This window comes from Dama dama, chromosome 21 (assembly GCF_033118175.1).
Source record: "Dama dama isolate Ldn47 chromosome 21, ASM3311817v1, whole genome shotgun sequence".
Taxonomy (NCBI): Eukaryota; Metazoa; Chordata; class Mammalia; order Artiodactyla; family Cervidae; genus Dama; species Dama dama.
This window is the reverse complement of record NC_083701.1, coordinates 33,387,153-33,400,358: the sequence shown is the minus strand read 5'-3', so window position 1 is coordinate 33,400,358 and position 13,206 is coordinate 33,387,153. Positions and strand designations below refer to the sequence as shown.

General features: G+C 41.8%; 1 protein-coding gene across 2 annotated transcripts in view; it reads left to right on the top strand.

Moving 5' to 3' along the window:
- SLCO5A1 (solute carrier organic anion transporter family member 5A1) overlaps positions 1 to 13,206 on the top strand; it is a 150,239-nt gene that overhangs the window by 71,487 nt on the left and 65,546 nt on the right. For both annotated transcript variants that reach the window (XM_061123454.1, XM_061123453.1), the window contains exon 3: positions 2,466 to 2,683. In XM_061123454.1, coding sequence (XP_060979437.1) covers positions 2,466 to 2,683 — 218 coding nt within the window. The remainder of the gene's footprint in view (positions 1 to 2,465; positions 2,684 to 13,206) is intronic.

The window sequence follows — 13,206 nt, the reverse complement described above, 5'->3', positions numbered from 1 at the left end:
CTGGCTCTAGGTGAGTGATCACACCATCCTGATTATCTGGATCGTGAAGATCTTTTTTGTACAATTCTTCTGTGTATTCTTGCCACCTCTTCTTAATATCTTCTGCTTCTGTTAGGTCCATACCATTTCTGTCCTTTATTGAGCCCATCTTTGCATGAAATGTTCCCTTGGTATCTCTAATTTTCATGAAGAGATCTCTAGCCTTTCCCATTCTATTGTTTTCCTCTATTTCTTTGCATTGATCGCTGAGGAAGGCTTTCCTTTTTTTTTTTTTAATTTTATTTTTATTTTTTTTTTTCCATTTATTTTTATTGGTTGGAGGCTAATTACTTTACAGTATTGTAGTGGTTTTTGCCATACATTGACATGAATCAGCCATGGATTTACATGTGTTTCCCATCCTGATTCCCCCTCCCGCATCCCTCCCCGCCCCATCCCTCTGGGTCTTCCCAGTGCACCAGCCCTGAGCACTTGTCTCATGCATCCAACCTGGGCTGGTGATCTGTTTCACCCTTAATAATATACATTTTTCGATGCTGTTCTCTCGAAACATCCCAGCCTCGCCTTCTCCCACAGAGTCCAAAAGTCTGTTCTGTACATCTGTGTCTCTTTTTCTGTTTTGCATATAGGGTTATCGTTACCATCTTTCTAAATTCCATATATATGCGTTAGTATATTGTATTGGTCTTTATCTTTCTGGCTTACTTCACTCTGTATAATGGACTCCAGTTTCATCCATCTCATTAGAACTGATTCAAATGAATTCTTTTTAATGGCTGAGTAATATTCCATGGTGTATATGTACCATAGCTTCCTTATCCATTCGTCTGCTGATGGGCATCTAGGTTGCTTCCATGTCCTCGCTATTATAAACAGTGCTGCGATGAATATTGGGGTGCACGTGTCTCTTTCAGATCTGGTTTCCTTGGTGTGTATGCCCAGAAGTGGGATTGCTGGGTCATATGGCAGTTCTATTTCCAGTTTTTTAAGAAATCTCCACACTGTTCTCCATAGCGGCTGTACCAGTTTGCATTCCCACCAACAGTGTGAGAGGGTTCCCTTTGCTCCACACCCTCTCCAGCATTTATTGCTTGTAGACTTTTGGATAGCAGCCATCCTGACTGGCGTGTAGTGGTACCTCATTGTGGTTTTGATTTGCATTTCTCTGATAATGAGTGATGTTGAGCATCTTTTCATGTGTTTGTTAGCCATCTGTATGTCTTCTTTGGAGAAATGTCTGTTTAGTTCTTTGGCCCATTTTTTGATTGGGTCATTTATTTTTCTGGAATTGAGCTGCAGGAGTTGCTTGTATATTTTTGGATTAGTCCTTTGTCTGTTGCTTTGTTTGCTATTATTTTCTCCCATTCTGAGGGCTGTCTTTTCACCTTGCTTATAGTTTCCTTTGTTGTGCAAAAGCTTTTAAGTTTCATTAGGTCCCATTTGTTTATTTTTGCTTTTATTTCCAATATTCTGGGAGGTGGGTCATAGAGGATCCTGCTGTGATTTACGTCAGAGAGTGTTTTGCCTATGTTCTCCTCTAGGAGTTTTATCTTACCTCTCCTTACTATTCCTTGGAACTCTGCATTCAAATGGGTATATCTTTCCTTTTCTCCTTTGCTTTTCACTTCCCTTCTTTTCATAGCTATTTGTAAGGCCTCCTCAGACAGCCATTTTTCTTTTTTGCATTTCTTTTTCTTGGCGATGGTCTTGATTCCTGTCTCCTGTACAGTGTCACGAACCTCCATCCATAGTTCATCAGGCACTCTATCAGATCTAGTCCCTTAAATCTCAAAGTGTCTATATTGATCCATAAAGCATGATGTAGACTCTATATTATTTTTCTATTAAATTTATGGGGTATTGACTCAATTCTCACACACACACACACACACACACACGCACACACACACCCTGCGCGTGCTCAGTTGTGTCCAATTCATTTTGACTTTATGGGCTGTAGCCCATCAGGCTCCTCTGTCCATGGCATTTTCCAGGCAAGAGTACTGGAGTGGGTTGCCATTTTCTCCTCCGGGGGAATCTTCATGACCTAAGGGTTGAACCTGTGCCTCCTGCATTGGCAGGAGGATTCTTTATCACTGTGCCACCTGGGAAGCCCTTATGGGCTATTGATTTATTAGAAAGTGCACATTGTAGTAGGACTAACAGTGTTCATTAGCAGAACTAACACATGTGCTCAAAATACTTGAATGAAATTCTAGTCCGGCTGGTGATTCTAATATTCCTTGTAATACTAATATGATTACTGAGGAGAGTTCTCATTTATACCACAGAAAGGGAGGATTCTTGTATTTTCTTAGGTTGTCTGACTTCTTAGTGCCATATACCTCATGAAGGTAAAAAGTATTCTCTGGAGAAATTTGTCATCCCACATTTCTACTTTGCTAACTTGTTCTCACTCATAATATAAAAGCCATAAATGCTGTTCACATCTCCCAATTTTTTAGGTGGAGTGGATTCCTCCTTTGTGCCATTGCAATGTTTCTTGTGATATTCCCAATGTTTACTTTTCCAAAAAAGCTTCCGCCTCGACACAAGAAAAAGAGAAAGAAAAAATATTCCGCGGATGCTTCTGGTGATGATGACGTTATGAAGGAGAAACCAGACAGTTGTGAACAAGTGGACAAAACAGTTTCTTCTATAGGATTTGGGAAGGATGTCAGAGGTAAAGTATACCTTTTGAATAAGTACGTGCATGGTGGTTCATATCAGTGCTACTCAAAGTGTGGTCCCCGGCCCCTGCCGTCTAATGGCAGTTACTGGTCTGTGACAGGATAAGGGCTGAAGTTGAGAGTCAGTGTTGAAAACTTAAAAAACAAAAATTTCAATGGAATAATTTTGTCTGTCGACTCTAATAACAACAGTAATAAACTGGGCTCACATTTTGTATGTTTTACAAAATTCATTTTCTAATTATTCTCTGATGTATCTTGCAAAAGTATCAGTAACGGTAGACTGGACATAATCTAAAAATGGTCCTTCCTCACATATAGTTTGAGAAGCACTGATTAAATTCTAAAGGTGAAGACTGCATATTGGAATGAGAGGTGTCTGATTTTTAAAATAATCGTTGCCTCATACAATGGATGGTTTGTCTCCAGGAACCATGGGTTTGGTAATGTGTCCTGATCCGTATAGAAATACAAAACTCACCCTTAGGAAGGGATCTCATTCAGCAGTGACTCGGTCAAAGCTTCTAAGTGACCATGGAGAAGGACACCCAGGTCATGGGTCTCAAAACCCAGCAGAAAAACATCCAGAGAGTTTTCAGTGATGTGTACTGGTCTGTTTTTTCATTTTATTTCTCTTAAAAACAGTCACTTTATTAAATCCAGATTAGGCAATCTCAAATCTAAACAACTTAATCTTTACCAGGCCATTTTTGTTCCATAGTCAATACCTCTCTTGAGTGACAATAAATCCCTTTAATCCAGGAAACCTATAATGCCACATTCCCATTAGTTCCTGCCTATTTCCTGAATTCTCTGAATTAAATTTTTTAAAATTAGGAAGCAGTGGTTCCATCAGTTAAGGTTGTTTTAGGTAAAATTCATTTAGGCCTTTTCTCATCTCATTTTGACTACGTGCACAGAGCCTTCTCATCTCATTTTGACTACGTGCACAGAGCCTAGAGGGAAGTTACTAATATATTATGGAACTGTGCCTGCAGCCTAAGCATGGTTAGATTGGATTATTTTTAAAGACTATTTTGTTCAAAGCAGTGAAGTGACATTTCATTGGAAATGCTTCTTAACATTGGAAATGTTAAGTTTTAGATTTACCTTCCCCGTTGCCTCCCCATTATTTTGGGACGATGTTAACTTTTGGAACTGCCAAAATTACCCCCTCTGTTCTCATAACATAAAAGATTCTCTGGATGGTAGTAGAGTAGAGCCTGAGCTCTCACCCTGTGGACCACTTCACCATTTTTCATGGACATACGATGGACCATAATAAAGGAGTGGTTTTTAAAAAAACATAACTCAGTTGAGAACAAAGTTGACGTTAGAGAATTTACAACGTAGAAATAGATTAAGGGTCTTAATTTAAGGAGGATATAAAGTTGATGCCAGAGGAGACATAAAGGCTAGAGCTGAAGTTGTATATTTTATGGCTTAGAGGTAGATGGCTAGAATGTGAAATATATGCTCTGTTGGATAGCAGAGAAAAGGGAGAGGGAAGACTGATATGAAACACCAACAGCAGATGCAACTGTTGATGGGAAGGGAGTTCTTTGGAGGAGGCTGGGTGGACAGTGCTTTCAATGAGCCAGCTGTACTCCGGTGCTTCCCATTTTCAAGGTGAGGACTGCCAGGGCCAGGACCTTCTGAAGGTCTGTGAGTCTTCTTGGCCTGAAGGTCTTCTCTTAGGCTGGGAGACTGCTTGGCTCCTGCTTGAGGCAGGCTTCGGGTGCCAAGGAATTAACACTCTGGCCTCCCACCCCTAAAAGCAGTCTTAACCAATGGCTGGTAAGCATCCCAGCTCTTTCCCCTCATGGTGAGACAATCCGTTGTAAGCTGCCCTTTCTCCTGTGCATCACATCTATACTCCCCGTCCAGTGCTTCTCAAACCCCCCAAATAAATGACTTGGACTTGGATTCTTGACTCAGGACCTCCTTCTGGGGCAAAGCTCACTTTGGCAGGCAGGTTCACAAGTGATAAAAGCTGTCACGAGATTTTAAAATTATTTTAAAGAATTGAATCTATCTACTATTATGTTAAATGTCTTCTTGTACTGCTAGGGAGTGTTCTCCATCTTTTCTGTATTCAATGTAATGGTATTTTCTTCTAGAGGAAGAAATGACAATGATGGTTAGTTGGTTTATAAACTCCGTTTGTATTCTGATTTTCTTGTAGATGTTTCTGATAAATTTCCAACTTTTTTACTCTATGTTTTAATTGCGATGAGTGATCTTTGGCAGTGAACCTTCCTGGTTGGGACACAGAGCTGGTTTATTTACTTCTACCTGGACTGGACTCTCTAATTGCCAGTGTAGACTGGCACTTCCAGAAACATGTTCTCTTGTTAGAAAGGAATCCTGTTTAAATGGGATTATAAAGTGACAATGTTCTGCTGAAAATTATTCAAGTGATGCTGATGATATTGGAATAATGTTCAAATACAGTATTTAAAATTATATATATCTTTTGCACATTTTATTTCTAATACCTATCACCTATAGGAAATGACAGTCTAATATTTCATCTGATTTTCAAAAGAATCAATTACATCTCTGAAAATCATTCTACTATGGACAAAATTTGTATTACAAAGCTGAGATACACTATTTAGGTCTTTAAAAAATTTTTTTAAATATCTATTTAATACACACTTTGCAATTTTACACTTGACCAACTGACATATATAAATTATAACATAATTTTTTTCATGTATAATGTCTTTTTTCAGGGTTTTTTTTTTTTTTAACTCATGTCTGTTACTATTTAGATCTTGAATGAAAGATTGATTGCTAAGATTTCATTTTGAGGTAAACTGCAGTATGATTCCCAGATCTTCTTTTTTCTTGTCCTGTTTTTTGGAGTAAAGGTTCCTTTTATTCTTTATATTTGAAATTCATACATCAATATTAGCTTCTTCAAAGAGAAGGTATAAAGAGTGGCCAAATTGGTATCTTTTAGTTCCTAAAATAAAAAAATGATTTAGACCATACAGAAGAGTACTCTTTGAGAAGCTTTATTGCAGAGAATGCAAGAAGATAATGCACTTCACTTTCTACCCACTGCCTCCACATTTTAATGATAGACAAGGGGAAAATCTGACTCAGTGTTTCTAGGTTCTTATTATAAATTATGCAGGAATAAAACTGTTTTAAAACAACCACAAAGAAGAAAGTAAGAGTTTTTAGTGGATCTGCATCACCTTCCCATAAAGAGATTAGCACCGATGGCTTCAACTTCTTACCATAAAAACAAACAGTTAAAATATTTAAGTGGATCAATTTTTCTGAGGCTTGGGGTCTGGTATTTTAAAAGCCTTCCAAATTTAACTGGTTATCTTCTTATTCTTAAGTGGAAAATTTTTGGTGGCAGTTAATCATAAGAAAATTTTTATTTTTGTGTTCATTTTTAACTTCTAAGCTTAATTGCTTAGCATTATTACGTAGCATAAAGCATGACAGACTTATGTGGCTTCCCTGGTGGCTCAGATGGTAAAGAATCTGCCTGCCAATGCAGGAGATGTGGGTTTGATCCCTGAGTTTGGAAGATCCCCTGGAGAAGCGAATGGTTGCCCATGTCAGTAGTCTTGTCGGGAGAACTGCATGGACAGAGGAACCTGGTGGGTTACAGTCCATGGGGCCACAAAGAGTCAGACATGACTGAGTGATGGACACTTTCACTTTTCACTTTCACATGACAGACTTGCTCTGCTAGACTTTTGTTTGTATTGGAGTAGAATATATTTATAATCCTGACTAAGTCAAATTGTTGCTCTGAGGTGATGCATTCATTTGAAGAGGCCACTGACCCTCTTGCGCTACTGGTGGGAATGTAAATTGATACAGCCACTATAGAAGACAGTATGGAGCTTCCTTAAAAACCTAGGAATAAAGCCTACCATATGACCGAGCAATCCCACTACTAGGTTTATACCCTGAGGAAACGAAAATTGAAAAAGACACATGTACCCCAATATTCATTGCAGCACTATGTACAAGAGCTAGGACATGGAAGCAACCTAAGATGTCCATCAGCAGACGAATGGATAAAGAAGCTGTGGTACATATACACAATGGGATATTACTCAGCCATAAAAGGAACACATTTAAATCAGTTCTAATGAGGTGGATGAACCTAGAGCCTATTATACAGAGTGAAGTAAGTCCAAAAGAGAAAAAATAATGTATATTTATGCATGTATATGGAATCTATAAAGATGGTACTGATGAATCTATTTGCATGGCAGTAATGGAGATGCATACATAGAGAATGGACTTGTGAACACAGTGGGGGAACGAGAGGGTGGGATGAATGGAGAGAGCAGCGTTGACAATATACCTTACCGCATGTTAAATAGCTAGCCAATGGGAATTTACCGTATGACTCGGGGAACTCAAACTGGGGCTCTGGAACAACCTAGAAGGGTGGGAGGTGGGAGGGAAGTTCAAGAGAGTGGGGACATGGGTGTACCTATGACTGATTCATGTTAATGTATGGCAGAAACCAATGCAATATTGTAAAGCAATTATCTTTCAACTAAAATAAAATTGAAAAAACAGAGGTCATTGGAAGTCAGAGAATTTTGATCACTAGAAGGTTATGTTGTCATCATTTAATTCAGTGACTGTTTATTCTGTAAAAGCTGCTGCACTCCAAGCTATGGCAGATTGGTGAGTCAGCCATGATTTTCCCTCATAGAGCTTGTAGTCCACTGAGGGAGACAGGATGAGTACAGATGGAAATATACTAATGACCAAAAAAGAAGGTAGACACAGTGATGTGAAGGTCACAGACAGGCGAGGGAATGTCTAGTTGAGGGACTAGGGAAGGTTTCATGGAGAAGGTGGGATTTATCTTTCCTGGAAAACTGGGAGGATATCAGGAGGTGGACGTGGGATGGTGGGAGTGTTCCAGGCAGACACAGCAAAGGCAAGAAGATGAGGCTGTGTAGATGTATTTGAAAATGCTGAGCAAGTGTATTGTGGTTGGGTTGGTGTATTGGCTGTGCATGGCGGAGACCCGGGGGATGAGGTTGGGAAGGTCAGTTAGAGCCATCTTGTGTGTAGAGAGCTAAAGTTCTAGCTTTAATGAAACTTGTCTTGAATGAGCAGTGGAGAGGTTTGAGCAGCCTTTGGCAAGCCCTCCATTGGGTCCTGTTAAATTAGGGAGAGAAGGGAGTGGACTGGAAGGAGTGGGACAAGGTAGAAAGCTATGGACAGCGCGAGAGAGGTGATGGCAGTTTTGCCTAGTAGAGATGGAAAGGACAGTAGCCTGCTAAACAAAGTTTTTCTTTGTTGGTTTTTATTTGTTTGTTTGTTTGTTTTTTGGCTTCACTGCGTGACATGCAGGATCAGGGATTGAACCCATGCCCCCTGCAGTGGAAGCACAAAGCCCTAACTATTGGACCACCAGGGAATTTCCTCCTTGTCCCCTTTCAGTTATTTTCAACTCTGCAGTCAAAAGGATCCTGTTGGAATGCCGCTCCTGGTCTCAAAGCTTCTGTGGTTTCCCAGTCTAACCCCTGGTTACTTGCTTGAGGCCATTTCCTTCCTGCAGTCGGATTCTGCTTCAACAATATTGGGCTCATCATTGTTGCTCAAGTATTCCAAGCACACTCTCACCTCAGGGCAGTTGTCCTCGCTGCAGTCAGGGCAGTTGTCCTGTGCTGGGAATTTTCTCCGTGAGGCCCTCACTTCCTTCAGGGTATTATTCAAACAACCCCTGTCTAATGAAGCCTTACCCAGCCACCCTATTTAAAAATTTCTACCTGTTTCTCCAAAGCTTCTTATCTTTTTCTCTCCTTAATTTTTCTCCTTAGCACTGATGACTATCTAACATTCTGTGTGTTTTACTTATTATTGATCATCTTGGTAAGCTCCACAAAGGCAAGGTTTTCTTTTTTTTTTTAATTGGCCCATCATGTTCTCTGATGAATTCCCACTGTCTAGTAGATACTCAGTAAATATTTGATGAATAAATTAATGAATGATGAGAATGGAGGGAAGAAGTTGCATGTATAGGATATGGCAATTGCCATGGGAATTATGGGCTTCCCAAGTGGCGCAGTGGTAAAGAATCTGCCTGCAATGCAGGAGATGCAGGTTCAATCCCTGGCTCGGGAAGATCCCCTGGAGGAGGAAATGGCAACCCACTCCAGTATTCTTGCCTTGGAAATCCCGTGAACAGGGGAGCCTGGCGGGCTACAGTCCATGGGGTTGCAAAGAATCCAACACGCTGAGTACACGTGCACGCACTCATGGAATGATGGGAATGGAGGTATCCAAGATAGTTTTAGGGTTTCAAGCTTAGATGGTGGAGAGAGGAGTAAAGGGCAGAAGGAATGAATTCTGAATGTGAGTTGCCCAAGAACGTCCAGAACTGCTGCATGTGGCTGTTTGCTCTGTGGTTTAAACCTAATACAGCATGGGATCTGTTAGAGGCAATACTAGACTCAGAGGGATCACCAGAAGCCATGTGCCTGGGCCAGACCACCTTAGCCTCTTGCATTTTGCCTTAGCTTTTTTGCTGATTTTAACTTTAGTTTTAGGTTTGCAGCTCTTATTAAAAGCTGATGCCTGTATTCCCCATATTTGCCATAGGAACATTGCTCAGTGTGCTTTATACAAAACTGTATTTCTTGAGAACAGTGAGAACAGAGGTTCTCAAACTTAGTCTACCTAGGAAGCGTCATGAGGGCTTCATAGAGCTCAGGGTGCTAGACCGAGGTGTGACCTGAGAATCTGCATTTTGACAAGTTTCCATGTGATGCTGTTGCAGATGGTCCAGGGACCATGCTGTGAGAATCTAGTGCTTTAGAACATAGAGCAAAGCTTTGTTTCCTAGGAGAAAATTAGGATGTTTCTGCTAATGATGATTATACAACTTTCTGCTTCCGTGGCCAGGAAACCAAGGGTCAAATTTGAAGCCCAGAAAGAATCTTTTCGCTGGCTTTGATGTGCTGTTCTGTTTATATCTTCTTTATTTCTTTTTTTCAAGGAAATACGATGCATTTCTTTTTCTTTTTTTTACTGAAGTGTAGGGCTTCCCTGGTAGCTCAGTTGGTAAAGAATCCGCCTGCAATGCAGGAGACCCCAGTTCGATTCTTGGGTCGGAAAGATCCTCTGGAGAAGGGATAGGCTACCCACTCCAGTATTTGTGGATTTCCCTGATGGCTCAGATGGTAAAGAATCCACCCGTAATTCAGGAGACTTGGGTTCGATCTCTGGGTTGGGCAGATCCCCTGGAGGAGGGCATGGCAACCCACTCCATTATCCTTGCCTGGAGAATCCCCATGGGCAGAGGAGCCTGTTCATGGGGTCACAGAGTCGGACATGGCTGAGTGACTAAACTCAGCATTGCACAGGACTTCCCTGATGGCTCAGAGGATAAAAATCCCCCTGTATTGCAGGAGACACAGGAGGTATGGCTTCAATTCCTGGGTGGGGAAGATCCCCTAGAGGAGGACATGGCAACCCACTCCAGTATTGTTGCCTGAAAAATCCCGTGGACAGAGGAGCCTGGCAGTCTATAGTCCAAAGAGTTGCAAAAATTCAGACAAAACTGAGTGCACATAGTTAATTTACAATATTGATATAGTTTTGGATGTGCAGCATAGGGGTTCAGCATTTTTATACTTTATACTTCATTTAAAGTTATTAGAAAACAATAGCTATATTCCCTGTGCTGTATAATATATGCTTGTGGCTTGTTTATTTTATACATGTGTGTGCATAGTCGCTTAGTTTTGTCTGACTCTTTGTGACCCCATGGACTGTAGCCTCCCAGGCTTCTCTCTGTCCATGGGGATTCTCCAGGCAAGAATACTGGAGTGGGTTGCTGTGCCCTCCTCCAAGTGATCTTCCCAACCCGGGGACTGAACCAGGTCACCCTCATTGCAGGCGGATTCTTTACTGTCTGAGCCTCCCAGGGAAGCCCTATTTTAGAAATAGTAGCTGTATTTCTTAATTCCATGCCCCTATCTTGCCCCTGCCCCTTTCCTCTTCCTACTGGTAACCCATGGTTTGTTCTCTATGTGAGTCTGTTTCTGGTTTGCTATATGCATTTGTTTTACTTTTTGGATTACACATATAAGTGATTACAGAGTGTTTGTCTTTCTTTGTCTAGCATTTTACTAAGCATAATACCCTCTAGGTCCATCATGTTGCAAATGGCAGAATCCCATTCTTTTTCATTCTGTGTAGGGTTCCATTGTAAACATATGCCACATCTTCTTTATCCATCCATCTCATCTTCTCTATAATTCTTTGTTTCATTTCTCTTTTACATGTATTTTATTGTACCTTTAGCTTAGGAGGCAAAAGGTAAATGGTAACAGGCATGGCAAAGAATTCCTAAAAAAGAGCACACTTAAAATACTCGGTGCAAATTAACTGTGGGATTGTAACCAAAAGTGGGATCTGTCTGCTTGCCACTCAAAGATCAGTTGGGTGATCTTAAAGAGGCCAGTTTGGTGAAAAGGAAAGTTTGCTCTATTTTGGATGTTGGCAACTGGGAAGAAGGCTGGATGCCTGTCCAAAGTCGACTCCTCCACCCTGACAATCAGGGGGCAAAAGCTTTTATAGGCGGAGGGAGGGGGCTACATGTAGAAAAGCACAGTCAGCTCTGACAGTCATCTTGAAATTGGTCATCAGTGGTCCGATCAGCGTCATCTTGGTTGTAAGGAACAGTGAATCTTCAGTTCCAAGGTTGGTTTGTTTCTATTTCCTTGAGGCCAGTTCTTGGAATTGGGGCAGTTAATATCATGGCTGCCGTTCGGTCACTGTGTAGTTTACTTCTTCGACCTGGTGGGGGTTTCAGTATCTACAAGACAGTTCACAGGGTAAGGCTCAGAATATTATCCCTAGCCCCTGAGAAGGAACTAAAGATCCTTGACTATGCTTATGACCACATTATTAGTACTTGATTTCCTTTGACTGTTTTCCTTTGTTTCTGCATTTTCTCACTTCTCCAATTAAACTTATTCTTTGGCTAAAGTTTTTTCACAGGCAGAAGGCAGGCAGGACATGGGAGGGGGCCAAGGACCGTAGGGTCCTCATATATATAATGAGGATATACATAGACTCATTAGATTTAAGCAACCAGGATTGTACTATGGCTAGTAGTCACTAATAGTGTATTCTGGGTCCTGATGGCTGCTGTTTCTATTCACTGTTAGCAGGTAAGTGCTTCAGGAGCTCAGTGTGCTCTCATACTGGGACACCTTTGCTTGATGGTCAAAAAATGACAGACCTGGGCTCTCCTGGTGGCTCAGGGGTAAAGAATCCACCTGCCAGTGTAGGAGACATGGGTCCAGGAAGATCCCACATACTGAAGAGCAAGTCCGTGCACCACAACTGCTGAGCCTGTGCTCTAGAGCCTGGGAACCTCAACTGCTGGGCCCACGTGCTGCAGCTTCTGAAGCCTGTGCACCCTAGAGCCTGTGCTCGGAAACAAGAGAAGCCATCGCAATGAGAAGCCCCCACACCACAACTCGAGAGTAGCTCCCACTCCCCACAACTAGAGAAAAGCTGGTGCAGCAACACTCAGCACAGTGAAAATATTCATACATAATTTTTAAAAATAAAAAACAGTTAAGATGGTAAATTAAAAAAAAAGAAGACAAATCTATCAACACCTGCTGCCTCATATTATACTGTGCGCTGTGAGGCATTGGAGAACAGTGAGGTATGGTGTCTGAAGGAAAGTTACAGGGCTCAAAATAGCCTGGAGTTAAAACTCCCCTCCAGGTCCTCCCCACCATTCTATGCAAAACAAAGAACTCTGTCACCAAAAAAATGGACATTAGGTTGATTACGCCCAGCTCCCAGCCGGTCCAGCCTCTGGCCGATCTCCAAAATTCCTTGCCCTAGCCGTTTAAGAGATAACTACTCTGAACAACCTTGAAGTAGAACAGGTCCCCGTAAGACAGTAGCTTTCCACGTGCATGCCTATATATACTTAGTCTTTTCTTGGGTAAGGGCAGCAGCTCACTAATCTGACTGCTGCCCCTTCTCGCCTCATTAAATGTGATCTGTCCCTGTAAAGTGCCGGTCTCGTTCTTTTTCTGAACCTCACCTTCTCTAACTCCGTACCCTACAGTGTTGCACTTGCTAAGGCTGTCCCTGGCAGCTTCCATAAGAATCCAGACACACCACGTAGCTCAGATTTTCTTGAACTTTGACTAACGGTCAAGGGATTACCTTTGATGCAAGGTCAAGGGGAGGGGCCACATCAAATTTGTTGTAGCATAGCCCTGTGGTGAGAGTCCCTGCTGGTTCAGATGGTAAAGACTCCTCCTGCAATGCAGGAGGTCTGGGTCAGGCAGATTCCCCCGGAGAAGGAAATGAATGCAGCCCACTCCAGTATTCTTGCCTGGAGAATCCCATGGACAGAGGATCCTGGTGGCCTCCAGTCCATGGGGTCACTAAGAGGCAGATACGACTGACAGACGAACAAATAGGCCTGTGGTGACTGGAGTGCAGTTTAGCGCCTGAGTCCAGGTGTGGGTAC